Source organism: Chrysochloris asiatica, unplaced genomic scaffold (genome assembly GCF_000296735.1).
Source record: "Chrysochloris asiatica unplaced genomic scaffold, ChrAsi1.0 scaffold00009, whole genome shotgun sequence".
In the NCBI taxonomy this organism is placed as follows: Eukaryota; Metazoa; Chordata; class Mammalia; order Afrosoricida; family Chrysochloridae; genus Chrysochloris; species Chrysochloris asiatica.
In genome coordinates, this window is record NW_006408527.1 from 26,799,134 (window position 1) to 26,816,826 (window position 17,693).

The 17,693-nt window shown below is 37.5% G+C and overlaps 1 protein-coding gene and 1 pseudogene across 1 annotated transcript in view; both read right to left on the reverse strand.

Moving 5' to 3' along the window:
* Window positions 1-6,412, reverse strand: part of LOC102820943 (receptor-type tyrosine-protein phosphatase C-like) — a 183,555-nt gene extending 177,143 nt beyond the window's left edge. The window contains exon 1 of the mRNA XM_006834229.1: window positions 6,340-6,412. Coding sequence (XP_006834292.1) covers window positions 6,340-6,412 — 73 coding nt within the window. The remainder of the gene's footprint in view (window positions 1-6,339) is intronic.
* Window positions 6,413-16,966: 10,554 nt separating this feature from the next.
* On the reverse strand, window positions 16,967-17,490 carry LOC102811431 (annotated as a pseudogene).
* Window positions 17,491-17,693: the final 203 nt, after the last annotated feature.

The window sequence follows — 17,693 nt, forward strand, 5'->3', positions numbered from 1 at the left end:
GGCACATAACAACAACAACAACTATCCTCCCAAAATACACAATTGATATGAGTTTGGGTATGCAGTATTGAAAGAAAGATTTAGATAAATTGAAACTAAATTTAAACAGAGATTAAGTTAAATGTCCATTCCTATATACTCCCATGTAAATACTCTCATATATATATCAGATGACAACAGGGGCTAGGGGGAGAGGCAGTAGGTCTGTAGTGATGTCAGTTTCTCTGTATGCAAACCAGACTTACTGTGCACAGCATCAGGACATGAAATCTGTTTTCATGAACATTGTGCTTTCACCTTCAGATGAATCAATCTGATTATATAAATCAAGGCACTTTACCTACTCAGACTGAAATTCATGATCACATTATTAATCAGGAATGATTCCCAGACCATACACACTTCCTGTGTGCTCACAATGCAACCCACAGACCACAGCAGCTATGTATCATCTGCCCTTGCTGAATAGCCCTCACACACTACCTTGACTGTCCACACTAGCACTTGCAAAGGACTGCACCCGTCTCCATAAGCGTTATCTCCACTTTTTACTGTTCTTTCTGTGAGCATCTCACTGTATCTCAAGTACACAATGGACCCACCAAAAGCCTGCCATTAGCAAGAATGTGCAAACCGTGGGCCAAGGAAGATTTATAGAGTATATTTTGGATTTATGAATCCTAAAACAGGTAAATTATAGATAAGAGGTGAGATAAGGAGATGAAAGAAAGAAACAGAAAAGAAGAGAGTAATGAAGATTTAGGGCCAAAATAAATGTAAATAATTTGGAGAAAATTGCCTGACTGCTTCTATTCTCCTACTTTGCTTCTGATTACTTTTTTGGGGTCTCATATTTTCCTTTTTTCTACTTCCGTTGATTTTTTTTCTCCTCCTACTCCTCCTCCTCTTCTATCACCTTAATCTGTAGTTTTACCCAATATATATTTTATTTTGAACCTAGTAGTAAGTTATATACAAGTGCTAATAATTTAAAAAAAAGGCATAGGTCATACTTTCTACTTTCATATAGGTTAGGGTAACATTAAAAAAACATTGTCAGGCTCATGATAATAATAATAACTTGAGACAGTATGTGAAAAATGCCAAAGAAAGGTAGGAAAAGGTGGTAAAATGTTTCAGTTCAGTGGAGTAATTTGGGCCAGAGTACTAGAAGAGGACATCAGAGAGGAGACACAGGAAGTGTAGAGCAACCCAGTACTAAGTCTACTTCCTGCTTGTTCTCCCATTTTGGTGGTGGTGGTGTTAAGTGCCATCGAGTGGCTAGTAGGTTTGAATCCCCAACATTACAGTTCAAACTCACCTTGCAGTCCAGTGTATTAACCTGAAGAGCCAATCATAAAAGAAAACAGAAGTTACCTGCAGGCTCAGGCCTACTTCCTTGGTGACCTCAGTGCTTTGGCAAGAACTATAGGGTTTATACCAAAGGCAATAATGAATTATCAGAGATATTTTTTCCTAGGAGTCCTGGTGTGGCACTGTGGGTTCATGTGCTGGACTGCAAAGTCAGTATGAACAGCAAGGTTGGTGGTTCAAGCTCACCAGCTGCTCCTTGGAAACCCTATACAGGGTCGCTATGGATTGGAACCGACTTGACAGCACTTAACAACAACATATGTGTATATAAATATATAAATATATGAACTGATGACATTGTGGTTCAAAGTCCAGTGCTTATCCTACAGTGCCCCACCAGGATTCCATACATATATATGTGTGTGTGTAATATATATATATATATTTAAAGCTATAGAGCATAAAACAAAAGGGATGAGACTTCAGTTTGATTAGGAAATTATTACAATTGTCCAACTGACAGATTATAAATATAAGAGTGCTTGTTCTTATTTAGATTCAAAACAAATGTAAATATAAATCACTGTTGTTGTTGTTGTTAAGTGCCTATGCAAAATAGAATGAATCAATACCTAGTCCTACACCATACACATTCTGATTATTAAAGGATGTTTGCAACTGTTTCTTTTCATTTTGAGTTGTGCCATAATCAATGAAAGTCCCATAAGCTCTGTTCCATTTGCGTCATTATGGTTAACTCTAGTTTGAAGAGACAGCTCTTCCTCAGTTATATTTTGAGTGCCTTCCAACCAAAGGACCTCATCATCTGGCATTGTATCTGACAAGCTTTTCAGTGGCTAACCATTCCTAAATGGTCTGCATTTCTTTCTTCCTAGTCTGGAATCTCCATTGAAACTTGTTTACCATAGGTCACCCTGGTTGTGTTTCAAATGCTGGCAGTAGAGATTCCAGCATCACAGAAACATACAAGCCACCACAGTATGACAAGCAGACCATGGTGGAATCAGGAATTGGGAATAGTTAATTGTTCAGATTTAAGAAAGGAGGCAGGTTTTGAACTTCCAAGGGAGGAGTCCGGAAATGTGAAATCTGAGTCATCAACACAGAGTAGGTAACAATAAGGGAGTCCCAATGTGTAGAGAGCAATAATGCAACTGGCCAAAGACTGAAGCCCATGTTGTTTTGGTGAGTACTGTGGAGTCAGTTCTCACTCATATCAGCTGTGGCTTTCCAAGGAGTGGCTGGTAGGTTTGAACCACCAAACGTGTGGTTAGCAGTCTAGTGCTTATTCTACAGCATCACATCAGGACTCATAGTGACCTTACAGAAGGTTTCTGAGACCGTAAATCTTTGTGAAAGCAGAAAACTTAATCTTTCTCCCATAGAGCAGCTGGTGAGCTCGAACGGCCGACTTAGTGGTTTGCAGTCCAGTGCTTATCCTATAGAGCCACCATGGTCTCAACTGAAGCCCATAGAACCCCAATATTTAAAGGGTAGACACATTTCAAAAACCAGTACGCTGTTGTAATTATTGTTGTTAGATGCCATCGAGTTGGTTTTGACTCATAGCAACCCTCTATAGGGTTTCTGAGGACCAGATGCTGAGCTTGTATATATGTATACTAATACATATTATATATAATTAAGTGCTGTCAAGTGGATTCCAACTCAGTGACTTGAATTCAAACCTTGCAGCTCATAACAACCTTGTAGTCAAGCGCATTAGCCCACAGTGCCACACAAGAACTCTATTGTAATTATTGGGTGCCATCAAATCAATTCTGACTCAGAGAGGCCCCATATGACAGAGTAAAACTGTCACATAGGGTTTATAGGGTTTTATTTGCTGTAATGATCACCAGACCTTTCTCCTGAAGAACTACTGAGTAAGGTGGAATTATCAAACTTCTGTTAGCAGCTGAGTACTTAACTGTTTGCACAATTAGATTTTTTTATTTTTAGATGAATACATGTATTTGATCCTCAGTGTAAAATTATTTATGTTTCTATGATAGCTAATCTTCATTGGTAGTGGAATATAAAATAGCCCCAAACAGAAACAAGACCTAGCTAGGCTAACCACTCTGCCCCTATACTCGGTTACTTAGAGCAAAACAGGAAGAAAGAAGTGAGTCTCCATTCCCACCCACCTTTCCTTTCTTCCAAAACCATGCATTTCAAATTCTAACAAGGATAGTAATCTATAAGTACCTTTTTATTAGGAAAATATTTCCCCAAAACATTAATAAGTAAACTCACAAACCCAAATCTCCAAATCATAGAGTATTTAGAAAGTAATAGGATTGCTTAAATATAAATTTAATTAATTATTTCTAGTGCATGCTTGATATGTGCAAGGTCATAGTGACACTGTATAGGGTTGCCTAGGTTGCAAATCCTGTTTTTTTGTGTGTGTTTTTTTTCTGAGGAGTGGTTGGTAGATTCGAACTTCTGACCTTGTGGTTAGCAGCCCAATGTGTAACCCAGATGGAACAAATGAAGACTTATTTCCAGGAAATGAGTCTGAACTGCTATGGTGGAGTGATAGATATACCTGGCCTCACATTTTTGTCAGAGCCTGAGAACACTAAGTAATAACTGAAGTTTCAAAACCACCATGTCCTCTAGACTCATTTAGAAATTTCACACAAAGTTTTTGTTTCCACTTTTCAAGGCAAAGAGCAGAGAGTAAGAAAATTGTGCACTTTTGAATAAAACTGAACCAAGGATAGCAGCCCTGGCAAAGCTCAATTTTGGTCTTGTTCAGATTCACATTTTAGATATTAAATAAAGCATCTGAATTGCGTACCTATTTCTTTCTCACTATATGAGTCTCTATTTCTCTATGCCTTTAGGGTACACAGTGTAAATTATGCTACGTAAGAATTTAATATATTCTGTAGACACTAAACTCAATTGCAACACATTAAAATAAAAATGTAATCCAACTCATGTGTTGCTAATAAAGAAAAACATATCATTTAAAATGTCAGTAACCTCCCAAATTATACATTAACCCACAACATGTACCGCAGAACTTACAAGTATGCTGAACAACAATTACAGACCTAAGTGAATATCTGTATGTTCTTTAGAAATAGGGTTATACTGCAAAATGACTGTCAACCCCTTTTAAGTAACTAGCTCTTAGTATTTATGAGAGTAATCAAAGACAGTTTTGATACTTCAAAATAAATCTATGTATGTGTATCAATTTCTTTATAGCATAAATTATTCAAGAAAGGATACTGAAAGCCTTATAGATTCTATTATATTCATGTTCTGATAATAAATTGAAAGCTGTTTCTCAATATAAAAACACCTTTCATATACTAAGTTGAAATTTTTATGGTAGTTTGCTGTGTGGACTACAAAATATTTCAGCATTTCTTCATGCTCATGTAGAAATGCTGAACAACAGTGCCTGAATGGGAAAAGTTTAACAGAAACATGCCCTGATTTATGGTAATACACAAATATAATAGTATTCAATTGTTATTATTTATCATTTTATTTTGACTGGGGTGAGCAACTTTATAACAATGAAAATTTTATAAATAGTTTTTATACTAAGATAAAAGCCTTTTCCTATGTAGTTTTTTTGTTGTTGTTGTTGTTTTGTTTTTGTTTTTTTTAAATCCATCCTTACATTTATACAGGGGAGGGGAAAAAACTATCTTAGACTCCTTTTCTTTCCACTCCCCTCAACTACCTAAAATACACATCAGGAGATGACTGCGTTTCAGAGATAAGGAAAGCAGTACAAAGCAACAAAATGATTTCCAAGTTAACAATCATAAGGAGTAGTTTTTAAATTCTTTCTTATTTTTTGGTGGTGGAATTTCTGAAAGAATACCATTTCAATATCCTTTCAATTAAAAATAAAGGTTTCTATATATTCCATAGGAGGAACTGTTGTTAAGTGCCGTTAAGTCAACTCCAACTCAGAGCAACTCTGTATAGGTTTCTGAGGAGCAGCTGGTGGGTTTGAACTGCCAACCTTGTGGTTCACAGTCCAGTGCTGATCCTACAATGCCACACCACAAGTTCATACGGAACAGTAAATGTCAATTTATTAAAAATCAACTGAAATATACTCGTGATCCAGTAAAACATTGTTCAAGGAATATGCGTCAAATACACCATATTATACAAAGTTATCAAACTTGAATAGGCACTTAATTAGCTAAATCTACCTGCAGAGCACAAAATTAGCAGGAGTCTTTGAGTTTAATTATTTTTTTATCTCCCTCCTAAAGGCTCTAATATTTACCCATCACCCAGGAAGGGCGGTGGCCCCACAGAATTTCCAAAGCAAAAATGCACTAAAAGTACGAACAAGGAACTACAAATTTGATTTAAAACACATTCTGTGAAGACTTTGCAGAGAGTTAATATTTCAGTACAAGTCTAAGTATAATTTTGGACAATCATAAAATGAAGTCCTAGCTAAAATATTTTCACTAATTATCAAATTTTAGGAGGAAGTGAAACTTCTGGTCCCAAGAGAGGGAGTGGCTTACATGTAAGCAAAGCTATCTTATGAATGTAAATGTTTTAACGACTTATGCATGTTTTTGGTTAAAAAGGTAAAAAAAGAAAAGAAAAATGCAGCTACTTTTGTCACTAAAACAATTCCTCAGACGTGCATAAGTTCATGTCCATGTCATATTGAGGCATAAGTTGCTAATGTTGCTGTTGCAATGCCCTAGTCCCCTTTGTAAATAAAGATATATATATTATGTTTTATGTTGTAAAGTCTCCCCAACATTCAAGCCTTTTTCAGGCCAGAAACCACGTATTCTGTCACATAACAAACCAGGTCTCACTGAACTACAATACCCTTGACCATTTTACAGTGGTATTTCTCACTTCCACTAACAAACACCTCCTTTAAAAAATACATATATATATAAAAAAAAGCTTTTTCCCCCTATTTCCAACCAATGTTTCTCCAAAAGTGGAAAAAAATAATTAAAGCAATATTAATATCCTTGGACTTACCTGAAACCAAGACTTCCATGTCCAGAAAGGCAAAACCAAATGCCAAAAGTTTAAGCCACACATACATGGTCATATCTGGAAATCAGCCGTATCCTTATGAAACAGCATGCGTCCTTCTGGAAGGTAAAATAAGGGTTATCTCTGTCAAAGTTTTTCCCTGTTAAAACGGAATAAAAAATAAAAGAGCTAAATGCATACTCTTGACTGTTGTCTTATCAGACACGGAGCAATTTCCTCCTCTGTTAGCCTAAGAACAAACCACTTGCTAGCTGCATGTATGAAGTGATGATGTCAGATTCAGTTTTACCAACTTCTCCAAAAGTACAGTAAAGGGTCCTCTTTGCAGGAAGTCAAGAGAGTTGTTCAAAGACAGTGCAATGGCCTCTTACTTCCTTAATTCAAGTAATTAGAATAAATTACTAGACCTTTTTTGAAAAACATTCGCCTCAGGAAGATGCTTTTCAAACTATCCAAATACTACTACTTCACCGTATTCATTTCAACTTTCTTTTTAAAATCAGATCACTTCAAAATAATAAATAGGATTTTAACTAATAGATGACAAAGGAGATACATCATAAATATAACTAAATGGGGTTGGCAAGATGCAGAATAAGTGAATTAGGAGACTATACTCTATTTGATTCAATAACAAGACAAAAATGAATGAATGAACCGCTGCCTATTTGGCTATTTTAAGTAACCAGTATCATTTACCATTAGGACATTCACAACCTGGCACTGTGACAGTTACAGAAGGCGAATACATTTCCTATGCAAAAGCACGCTCAAGAACTCAACAGGTTTGTCCCAAATCCTTCACAGATGTCCTTGGTGGGGCTAGGAATGCAATCAGATTGTCATGTCTACTACGCTAAATCTTGCTTCAAAAATGAATGCTTCTGTGACTCAAGATATTCTTAGTGCTGTTAAAGAGGGAAAGAAGAGCTATCTTTTGCAAAAGTTAGGCTTTGCGTGTGTGTGTGATGGGGATACTAGTTTCTGAACTATTTTGGTAAATAAGACAACAAATTAATATATAATGCTTTTCATGATTCAAATGAGGCTGTAAATAAGTCCACCGATTAAGAAAAAAAAATGCTTATATGCAAAAACTATAATGCAACCAGTTATAAAATTACGTGAATTGGTATTACTATGACAGTTTCTGTATGCTTTTAGAAATGACAGTGCACACGTGTACAAAGGAATAGGTATTTGAATTATACAGAATGTTTGCTGGATTTACAGATAAATCACGTCTCTAGCTAGGAGAGTATATGTAAATAAATACTACTGTATTTACTTTTGCAGTGCTCTTGTATTTAAGTAAATAAATCTGTTGATATTTATAAATGTATGCATTTTGCTTTTAAATTGGCTGCTCTAATCTATAGGGCTGAATTTGCTCACATACCTTGTGTGAAGATGGAAACAATTCCACAGTTTAAAATCTGGATAAAATCCTTACATTAAGACGGTTGTTGTCATGATTGTTGTTGGAGCTTATTTGGGGGCTTCAGAACTATGCTTAGCACTTTATACTCACTATCTAATTTAGTACAATAATCCTTGAGATAATCAATGTGATTATTTCCCATTTTATCTGTGATGGTCTGAGACATTACGTGACTTTTTTCAAGGCCTCACAGCTAGGAGTGTGTGTGTTAGTGGTTTGAATCCAAGTATCACAGTGTCATCTTCCTTTCTTTACCTTATTTTCATCTTCCCTTTTCCTCTTCCTTTCCCCCACTGTTTGGTACTATGTCTTTTAAATAATTTTTTTTTTTCATAAAACTTTAATCCCTAAACATAAAATAATGTTTTCCTCTTTTGCACATGTATTTTTATGAAAATAAGTACTAATCTTCACGTAAGCAAGTCTTATGAAAAACTGCCATCAAAACTCATGTAATGTAAGTATTCAGCATCTTCTCTATAATTAAAATGTATTTGTGATGAAAAATGATCAAAGCATTATCTTCAAATCTCTTTAAGCAAGTATTTGTGTTCTGTTAACTTGCTATTATGGCAAAATATTTGACAAAACTAAAGGCCAGGAGGATCATGCATAATATATAATGTTTAAAAATAGAGTAAAGTGTGCATAATATGTTCTATAACAAGTTAAAAATGTGGTCATAGCATCCTTAAAGAGACATTTAAGAAGAGCTTTGTAGATAGTGGCTTTGAAGAAATAGTAAGAATTTAACAGATTCAAGTTCCTATCAGGCAGGTGGGAAAGGAGATTCTACCCAGGGAATACAGAGCAGATTGTCCGGTGAACCAAGTCTTCCAGTATCTTCAAAAACGGAGACAATGATAATTCCTAACATACAGGCTGGCAGGATGGAGGCAAGAAACATAGTCCTAGCATCTCACAGGGCAATAGAGCCCAGATCTCTTCTCACAAGTGGGCAGCATTGGGTTAAAGGCCCAGGAAGGAGTCTGGGATCACCTGGCTTTTCTCTTCTATTTCCTCGCATAATGGTAGGCATGGGTCCTTCAGACCACAGAAGTGGAAAGGCAGAAAATCGAGTGTTGTGACATATGGATGCAATTCATGCTCACTGATTCTGAGAGGGGATGGTTTGGTCACTAACAAATGGGTCTTTTTGTTAAGAACAATTGAGAGAGCCAGGAAGTAACACCAAAATTTGCAAGTGGGAAATCCTTATACTTTTTGAATAGGTAAAACACTATGATCCAAAACAATTTCAAAATTTGAATAAAAAAGTTTAAAATACTCACAGCTGATGAACTTAAACAATAGATTTCAAAAGCTGAACTTACATTTTGAATAAGATTTTCCTTTGATTAATCAAGTCACTCATCTAGATTTTTTCGGTGAGAGATAACAAAGAATATAATAAAGATAGAAACATTACATGATTTTAAGTGAAAAATCAGATGTTTTTAATAAAAGCATTCACTCATTCATTCAGTAAATATCTTGTTGTTGTTAAGTGCCATCCAGTCTGTTCTGACGCACAGCAACCCTGTATAGGGATTCTTTGAGGGAGCAGAAAATCTCACCTTTCTCTCAGAGAGTGTCTGATGGGCTTGAACAACAGATTTGCTGTTCTCAGTCCAGTGATTATTATATGTATCCACGGCATTCCCCAATAAATATCTAGTGAGCTCCTAATCAGAGCCATCACTTTATCTGACACAAACATAAAATGGTAAGTAAAAACCAGACATGCTCCTTTCCCTCGTGGTATCTATACTTTGGTAGAAGAGACAGTGAATAATGAACTAATCACTGTGACTAAGTCAAGTACACAGGAAGTACTTGATGCTATGATTAAAGACAATACTAATGGGTTTTAGCAAAATTACGAGTTCAGGGAATCTTTTCTGGTATAAAAAAAATTAAACTAGATCTGAAATAATAATAGAAGTTATATGGAAATGGGGAGAAGGAAAGAATGCTCCAAGTAGAAAGAATGATTTCTATTAAAGGCAGAGAGTGTGTTTAAGGAAGAGAAAAAATTGTCTACAGAGAAGTGGTGATGGTTGGCCACCAAGTTGGTCCGACTCATAGTTACCCTGCGTAGGGTTTCTCAGGCTGTCAATCTTTATGGGAGCAGAAAGCCTGATCTTTTTCCCACAGAGCAACTGCTAGATTTGAGCTACTGACCTTACAAAGACTGCAATTCAATGAGGTTTCAGAGGAAAGAGATAGCAGAAATCTAGACTTGCAGGTTCTAAGAAATTTATCTTTATTTTTGGAGCAATAGGAAAGGATCTGATAAACATTGTCAGTATTATGCTTTTAAAAATTATGGTAAACTACACCTGGTGTGGTGCTGTAGGATAAGCACTCAACTGCTAACCACAAGGCCGGCAGTTCAAACTTACCAGCTGCTCCTCAGAAATCCTATACAGGATAGCTTTGAGTCAGAACCAATTCAAAAGCACTTAACAAAAGAATATACACAACCTAAAACTGCCATTATAACTATTTTCAAATGCATAATATAGTAGCATTAATCATACCAACAATCTTGTTCAACCTCCACCACTATTTGTTTCCAAAGCTTTTTCACACCAAACAGAGTCTCAGTACAATTTGTGCAATAACTTCCCATTCCACTCTAGCCCTAGTCCATTGTGGTTAGTAAGTGCCATCAAATCACTCCCAACTCATAATGACCCTGTACACGGTTTCTAAAGAGCAGCTGGTAGGTTTGGACTATCAACCTTGTAGGTAGCAGTACAGTACTTATCCTAGAGCGTCACACCAACCCCATTCGTGATAACCGCTAATCTACGTTCTGTCTCTCTGAGCTTGTCTATTCTTGATACTCCTGTACATGATGTCATATAACACTTATCCTTGTCTCTCCATCAGCACTGTTCTTAAATCTTACCATGGATCTCCATGTTTCCAAAATTTAAATCATCAACTAGTTCATCTTATGTGGCTCCTCAGTAGCACTAAATATAGTCAACTCTCTTCTCTAATCATTATCTTTTTTCAGCTTCCTAAACACTTATTTTCCTTGACCCTCACACTGACTTTCCCAGCAATTGTCCATGTTGGGTCCTCTTCCCTTACCTAAGCTCTCAGTACTATGTACCAAGCTCAGTCCTGGGTCCACTTCTCTCTTTCTGGCTGAATTCATTCATATTGATGACTCAGCATTTATATCTCTAGTTGTATCTATATTTTAGGTCTCAGGATTAGCATTTACTACTGTGTTCTAGACACCTCATAGTTGCTTTAAACAGTACTTAAAATTTGAGCCATCCTTTCTCTAAAACTTCTCTCAACTCCCAACTTCCCCATATCTGCAAATATATCAACTTATTCCTGGTAATGTATGTTATAACCCTAAGCTTAATTTTTATTATTTGCTTTACCCTCAAATTTACATCTAATCCATTAACTGGTCTCACTCATTCTGTCCCCACCTTTTCTCTAAACTATGCTCTATGCACTATTATACAACTTGGGACAAGCCCCCATCACAGCTACAACAGCTTTTGATTGGTTCCCAATGCTCCATCTTATCTCCCTTCAGTATGTTGCTGTTGTTGTTGTGAAGTGCCTTCAATCGATTCCTCCCCATAGCGATCCTGTATATGGTTTTCAAGGAGCAGCTGGTGAACTTCACCTGCCGATCTTGCAGTTCAAATGGCTTTGCTGTCAAGCACACTAACCCACAGCACCACATCAGGGCTCTGCTGCTATTGCTGCTGTTGTTGTTAAGCATCGTGGAGTCGGTTCCGACTCATAGCGACTCTGCACAGGGTTTCCGAGGCTGCAAATCTTTACGGGAGCAGAAAGCCTCATCTTTCTTCCGTGGAACAGCTGGTAGTTTCAAACTGCCGACCTTGAAGTTAGCAGCCCGATTTGTAACTACTACGCTACCAGAGCTGTTGTTAGGTACCATCAAATCGGTACCAACTCATAGCGACCTTAAGCCAGGTCCTGGGCAAACCCTACAAACCTTGCTACACCTGAGCTCATTGCTGCTGCCACTGTGCCAGTCCATCTTGTTGGGGGTCTTCCTCTTTTTCTCTGATCCTCCAATTTACCAAACACAATATCCTTCACCAGTGACTGGGCCTTCCTGACAATATGTCTGAAGTATGAAAGACAAAATCTGGCCACCCTGGCTTCCAAGGAGCACTCTGGCTATACTTCTTCCAACACACATCTGTTAATTGTTTGGGCAGTCCATGGTACCTCCAATATTCTCCAACACCATAATTTAAATGCATCAATTTTTCAATGATCGTCCTTATTCATTATCAAATTTTGCATGCACTTGAGGATATTGAAAACACCATGGCTTAGGTCAGGTCACCTTACTCCTCAAACTGACATCTTTGCTCTTCAGGTCTTGACAGCAGATTCGCCTGATGTAGTAAGTCATTTGATTTCTTGACTGCTGCTTCCATGAATGTTGATGGTTGATCTGAGCAAAATGAAGTCTTTGACAACGTTAATCTTTTTTCCATTTATATGGATGTTGTGTATTGGTCCAGTGGTGAGGAATTTTGTTTTCAGTATGAGAGAGCTTCAAAAAGTATATGGGGACATTCCCTTGCTTTTTTCATTCCACTTCCCAAGAACTTTTTGAAGCCCCCTCATATTCCCTCCACAGAGCTCTAAAACTGATATTCTGAAAATATAAAACTGGTCATGTGAGATCCTTGTTTGTAATCTCTTAATATTTCTTCACTTTATCTTTTAAATCAAACCCAGTATCTGTATTCATTTCTCCAACTTGTTTAGTACCACTTGCCACGTGATTCACACTATGCAGTGGTCATGGTAGTTAGTCGAAATGTCAAGCTCTTCTATACTTTACTGCCTTTGCCCTTTATTCTGTCCAGGGTGTTCCTCCTATTCCTCCCTCACCATCCACTCTGCATAACTTCCTTTAGGTAGCAGTTTAAATGTCACTTCCTCAGTGATACAGCCCATTTAAAGGAGGCCTTGCTATACTATTTTCTCTTTCACAATCTTGCTTGCTTTTCCCATAGCACTTACTGAAAACAAGTTTTTAAAATCTAATGATATCTTTGTCTATTCATATCTACCTCTTCTACTAGAACATAGACTGTCTTCTTGACAGACCATATGATCTAAACAGTGTTTAGTACAGTGGCTGGCATACCTGAAATTTGTTAAATGAATAAATGACAGACTTAAACATGAGGATGAGATGTCGTCAACATTGGGGAGGATGACAAAAATAGGAGCCAGCACAATGACAAGGAAGCTTGTACTGTGCTATGGACAAGGGATGACGGTGATAAATATATTCACTAGGTAAAGAAATGACAGTTAACACTAATAATAATGAAATTTGTTACATAATCTTATTAATGAATAAATATTACAGGAACATGAAAGAAGTGATACTCTTACATATATCTATGATATGATGTCAAAGTGTATTCTTGTGCATGCCTTTTTTGCCTTTTGAAATTTTAAGTACTGAGCAGAGAATCTGTGTTACCTCCTGAATCTGCTCCCCTGTTTTTGTGTAAGGGGGGTGGGGGGGATAGGTCTGGTGTGTGCTGGAAGGAAGAGAAGAAAAAAGAGAATACAACTGAATATGAGATTGAAGTGTTAAAATAGTATGAAATGAAATTTCATTCTTTTTTGTGTGAAATAACTAAGAAGTTATGGGACCAACTCTGTTTATTAAGAGATGCAAAATGGAAATTCAATATTCTATATTCCATCAAAGACATCATTCAGTTGGAAGATGCATCCTGATCTCAGTGATGTTAAGTTGTGTTTTATGAAATGAGAATCTTTGAATCAATGAAACACAGTACCACAGCTGACCAGTGACAGGAGTTCAGACGGCTTGATAAACCAGATACACAGAGAACTAAGAAGGCTAGGCAATGAGTTATCTTACCATTTTCCAGATCTGCATTACTAAGAAGCTCTTGTAACTTTTAGCAAACAGGGAATACTGAAGGATTCTACTTTAGCCTGGTAGTCTGTGGATGCCAGTCTGTTCTTGTTCCATGAGGTCTAAGCTAAGACATGTATGCTTTACTTCAGGCTCCTCGTTTATGTCTACAAGTCATGATTAACATTTGCTGATGGTTCCTTCGATGCTCTCTTTCTACATATCTCTGCACTAACTTTTGGTGACAGACTACTTTCTTCTCTGGGCCATGCCAATTGCATAGTTGGACACATACATGTAGCATGTAGCAAGAATATTACCTGAACAGGGATTATTAGCTCTCAACAACTATGAGGAATATAATATTGCAAAAAAGAAGAAAACTATAAGACATATATAAGGAGCTCTGGTAGCGTAGTGGTTACAAATTGGGCTGCAAACCTTAAGGTCAGCGGTTCAAAACTACCAGATGCTCCGTGGGAGAAAGATGAGGCTTTCTACTCCCGTAAAGATTTACACCCTCAGAAACCCTGTACAGGGTCGCTATGAGTTGGAACCGACTCGACGGCACTTAACAACAACATAAAACATATATGACAAGTAGCCTACATTGTATAGTAGAAGTCTTGACCCTGTTTAGTTTTTTCCAACAAGACAGAAAATAAAAACAAAAGCTCATTCACACTTTGTTCTATCTCAGCTGTTCCTGATTTCTCACTCACACCATGTCTACCCAGCAGGTGTTCTGCCCACCTGCATGAGTTTCTTTACTCTCATGTACAATTTCTCTACTTGCCATATATACAACTCATATATTTGTCCTCATCAATTTGATATGAAAACAGTGGTGGCGGTTGATTTTTTAACAGTTCTAATTATTTGATAATAATATTTAACAACAGCCAGTGTTTTAATGAATTGTTTAATAAAAAATTCTAAAAATCTATCTTTGAACCAAACAGTGGTTTGAATAGAAATTTTCAGTAGCAGCATGGTATCAATAACTACACTATAGTGAGTGTTATAAATGTAACAAAGTTTTCAGTTTCCAATGAGAATATCTGCATCCAGTGTGAAACTAATGCAAATAAGTAATGGATGATAAAAAACAAAAATTTCTTTCAAAAAAGCTAACATATCACAAAGTTTCAGATAACACACAGGTGCTCAGAGGCTCTGTGACTATAAACAACTATGCATCGTTGTTAGGTGACATTGAATTAGCTCCAACTCAGAGCAACCCTACGTACAACAGAATGAAACACTACTTGGCCCTGCACCATGCCCACAATTGTTGTTACACATGAGGCCATTGTTGCTGCCACCGTGCCATTCCATCTCCTTGGGGTCTTCCTCTTTTTGCTTACCCTCCACTTTACCAACATCATGTCCATCTCCAATTACTGATCCCTCCTGATAACATGTCCATACCTTGAGAATAATTCTTGTTATCTATTCTCCTCCAACACCATAACTCAAATGCATCCATTCTTCTATGGTCTTCCATATTCATTACCCAACTTTCAAATGCATATGAGGGTATTGAAAATACCATGGCTTGGGTCAGGCACATCTTAGTCCTCAAACAGACATCTTCGCTACTGAACACTTTAAAGAGGTTTTGCACACTAGATTTGCCTAATGCAACACATCGTTTGACTTCTGAACTGCTGCCTCCATGAGTGTTGATTGTGGATCCAATCAAAATCAAGTCTTTACAACTTCAAACTTTCCTCCATCTATCTTGATGCTATTTATTGGTCCATTTGTGAGGATTTGCATTATCTTTACATTAAGGTGCAATCCATTCTAAAGGCTACTGTCTTTGATCTTCATCAGCAAGTATTTTATGTCCTCTTCACTTTCAGCAAACAAAGTTGTATCATCTGCGTATTGCAGGTTGTTAATGAGTTTTCCATCTTAATTCCACATTCTTCTTCATATAATACAGCTACTCGGAATATTTGTTCAGCATACATATTGAATATATATCATGAAAGGATACACCTTTTTTAATTTTAATTGTTCTGTTATAATGTCTGCCTCTTGGGTTCTATACAGGTTCTTCATATACACAATTAAATGTTCTGGAATACTGATTCTTGGCAATGTCATCTTTAGCTTGTCATGATACATGCAGTCAAAAGCCTTTGCATATATAAAGCACAAGTAAACATTCTGGTATTTTCTGCTTTCAGCCAAGATCCGTTTGACATCAGCAATGATATATGTATGATATATTTTATTCCATGTCGTCTTCTGAATCCAACTTGATTTTCTGCAAGTACCCTGTTGATTTACTGTTGCAGCTGTTTTTTAATTTTAATTGTCTTCAGCTAAGTTTTACTTGCATGTGACATTAATGATGTTGTTCAATGATTTTCACATTCGATTGGGTCACCTCTCTTTAGAATGGGCACATATATGAATCTCTTCCAATTGGTTGACCAAGTAGCTGTCTTCCAAATTTCTTGGCATAGATAAATGAGCGTTTCCATTGCTGCCTCAGTTTGTTGAAAGTTTTCACTTTGTATTCCATCAATTTCAGGAGGCTTGTTTTTTGACAATGCCATCAGTGCAGCTTGGACTTCTTCCTTTGGTACTCTCAGCTCTTGATCATATGTTACTTCTTGAAATAGTTGAACACTGGCCATTTCTTCTTGGTAAAGTGGCTCTGTGTATAGCTTTTATCTTCTCTTAATGCTTTCTACAGCATTCAATACTTTGTCCACAGAATCCTTCAATATTATAAGTCAAGGTTTGAATTTTTCATTCAGTTCTTTCAGCTTCAGAAATGCTGAGCATGTTCTTCCCTTTTGGTTTGCCAACTCCAGGCCTTTGCACATTTCATTGTAATAATTTACTTTGTCTTCTCAAGCTACCCTTTGAAGTTTTCTGTTTAGCTCTTTTACTTCCTCATGGCTCCCATTCACTTTAGCATCTTCATGCTCGAGAGCCAGTTTCAAAATCTCTTATGACATTCATTTTGGTCTTTTCTTTCTTCCCTGGCTTTTTGATGACCTTTTGCTTTTTTTTCCATATCATATTCTTTTTCTCTTTTTTTTGCTGTAAAAGGAAGTTTTATTGTTTTCATTTGGTCCACCTCTTGGGCGAAGAGGGGCTCCAGGGTGTTAACTATGCTGCCTCTGTTTGCAGAGGAAGGTTCAGGAAGAAGGTATGCAGGAGAGCAGGGGAATGCTGAAGGCCTTTCACAGGTTGTGGGGCTCCATAGGCTCTTCTTAGTCGTGCTTGAGAGTGAGCCTCTCAAAGAGGTATTCACCCAGCCCTACCTGGGGACCAGCCATCTGACAGAGATTGGTCAAGTGGTTGCCCATCTTCTTGATAATTTTCACCTCCTCGTCGAAAAAAATGATTCTCCAGAAAGTCACAGAGCTGGGGGTCTGTGTGGGTCACACCCACAGTGTGCAGATCCAGAAGAGACTGCTTCCGTTTCTTCTCCACAGCCAGGGCAGCTTCCATGGTATCCAGAGTTCTAACCCACTCAGGAGGGCTTCTGCACGTCCTGGAAGAGTGTGCAACCACCACGCTGGTTTTGCAGTTTCAAGAGACGCTCAGCACACTCACGCTTCTCCTTCGCTAACTCCTGGAAGAAGTGTCCCACACCTACCAAAGTCACATCATCGCGATTGAAATAGAAGCCCAAAGAGAGGTAAGTGTAAAAGGCCCGCAGATGCAGATTAACTAGACGGTTGACACCAGCCTCCACTTCAGTGGAATAATTCTGACGTATCTGAGAGCTCATGGTTGGTTGGTCAAAGATTTGGAGCCAGCCACACACACACAAAACGGTGTTTAGCTGGTCCTGGTAACAGGGAATGCTCAAGAAGATGGTCCCGGAGACGAGATTGTGCCCAAAGAAGTTGTTAGAGGTGGTCCGAGGCTGGAGGTGGGGAAGTCCGCGGATCTGTTCCATCCAAACACTGTTGAAGCAAGACTCAGATCCAC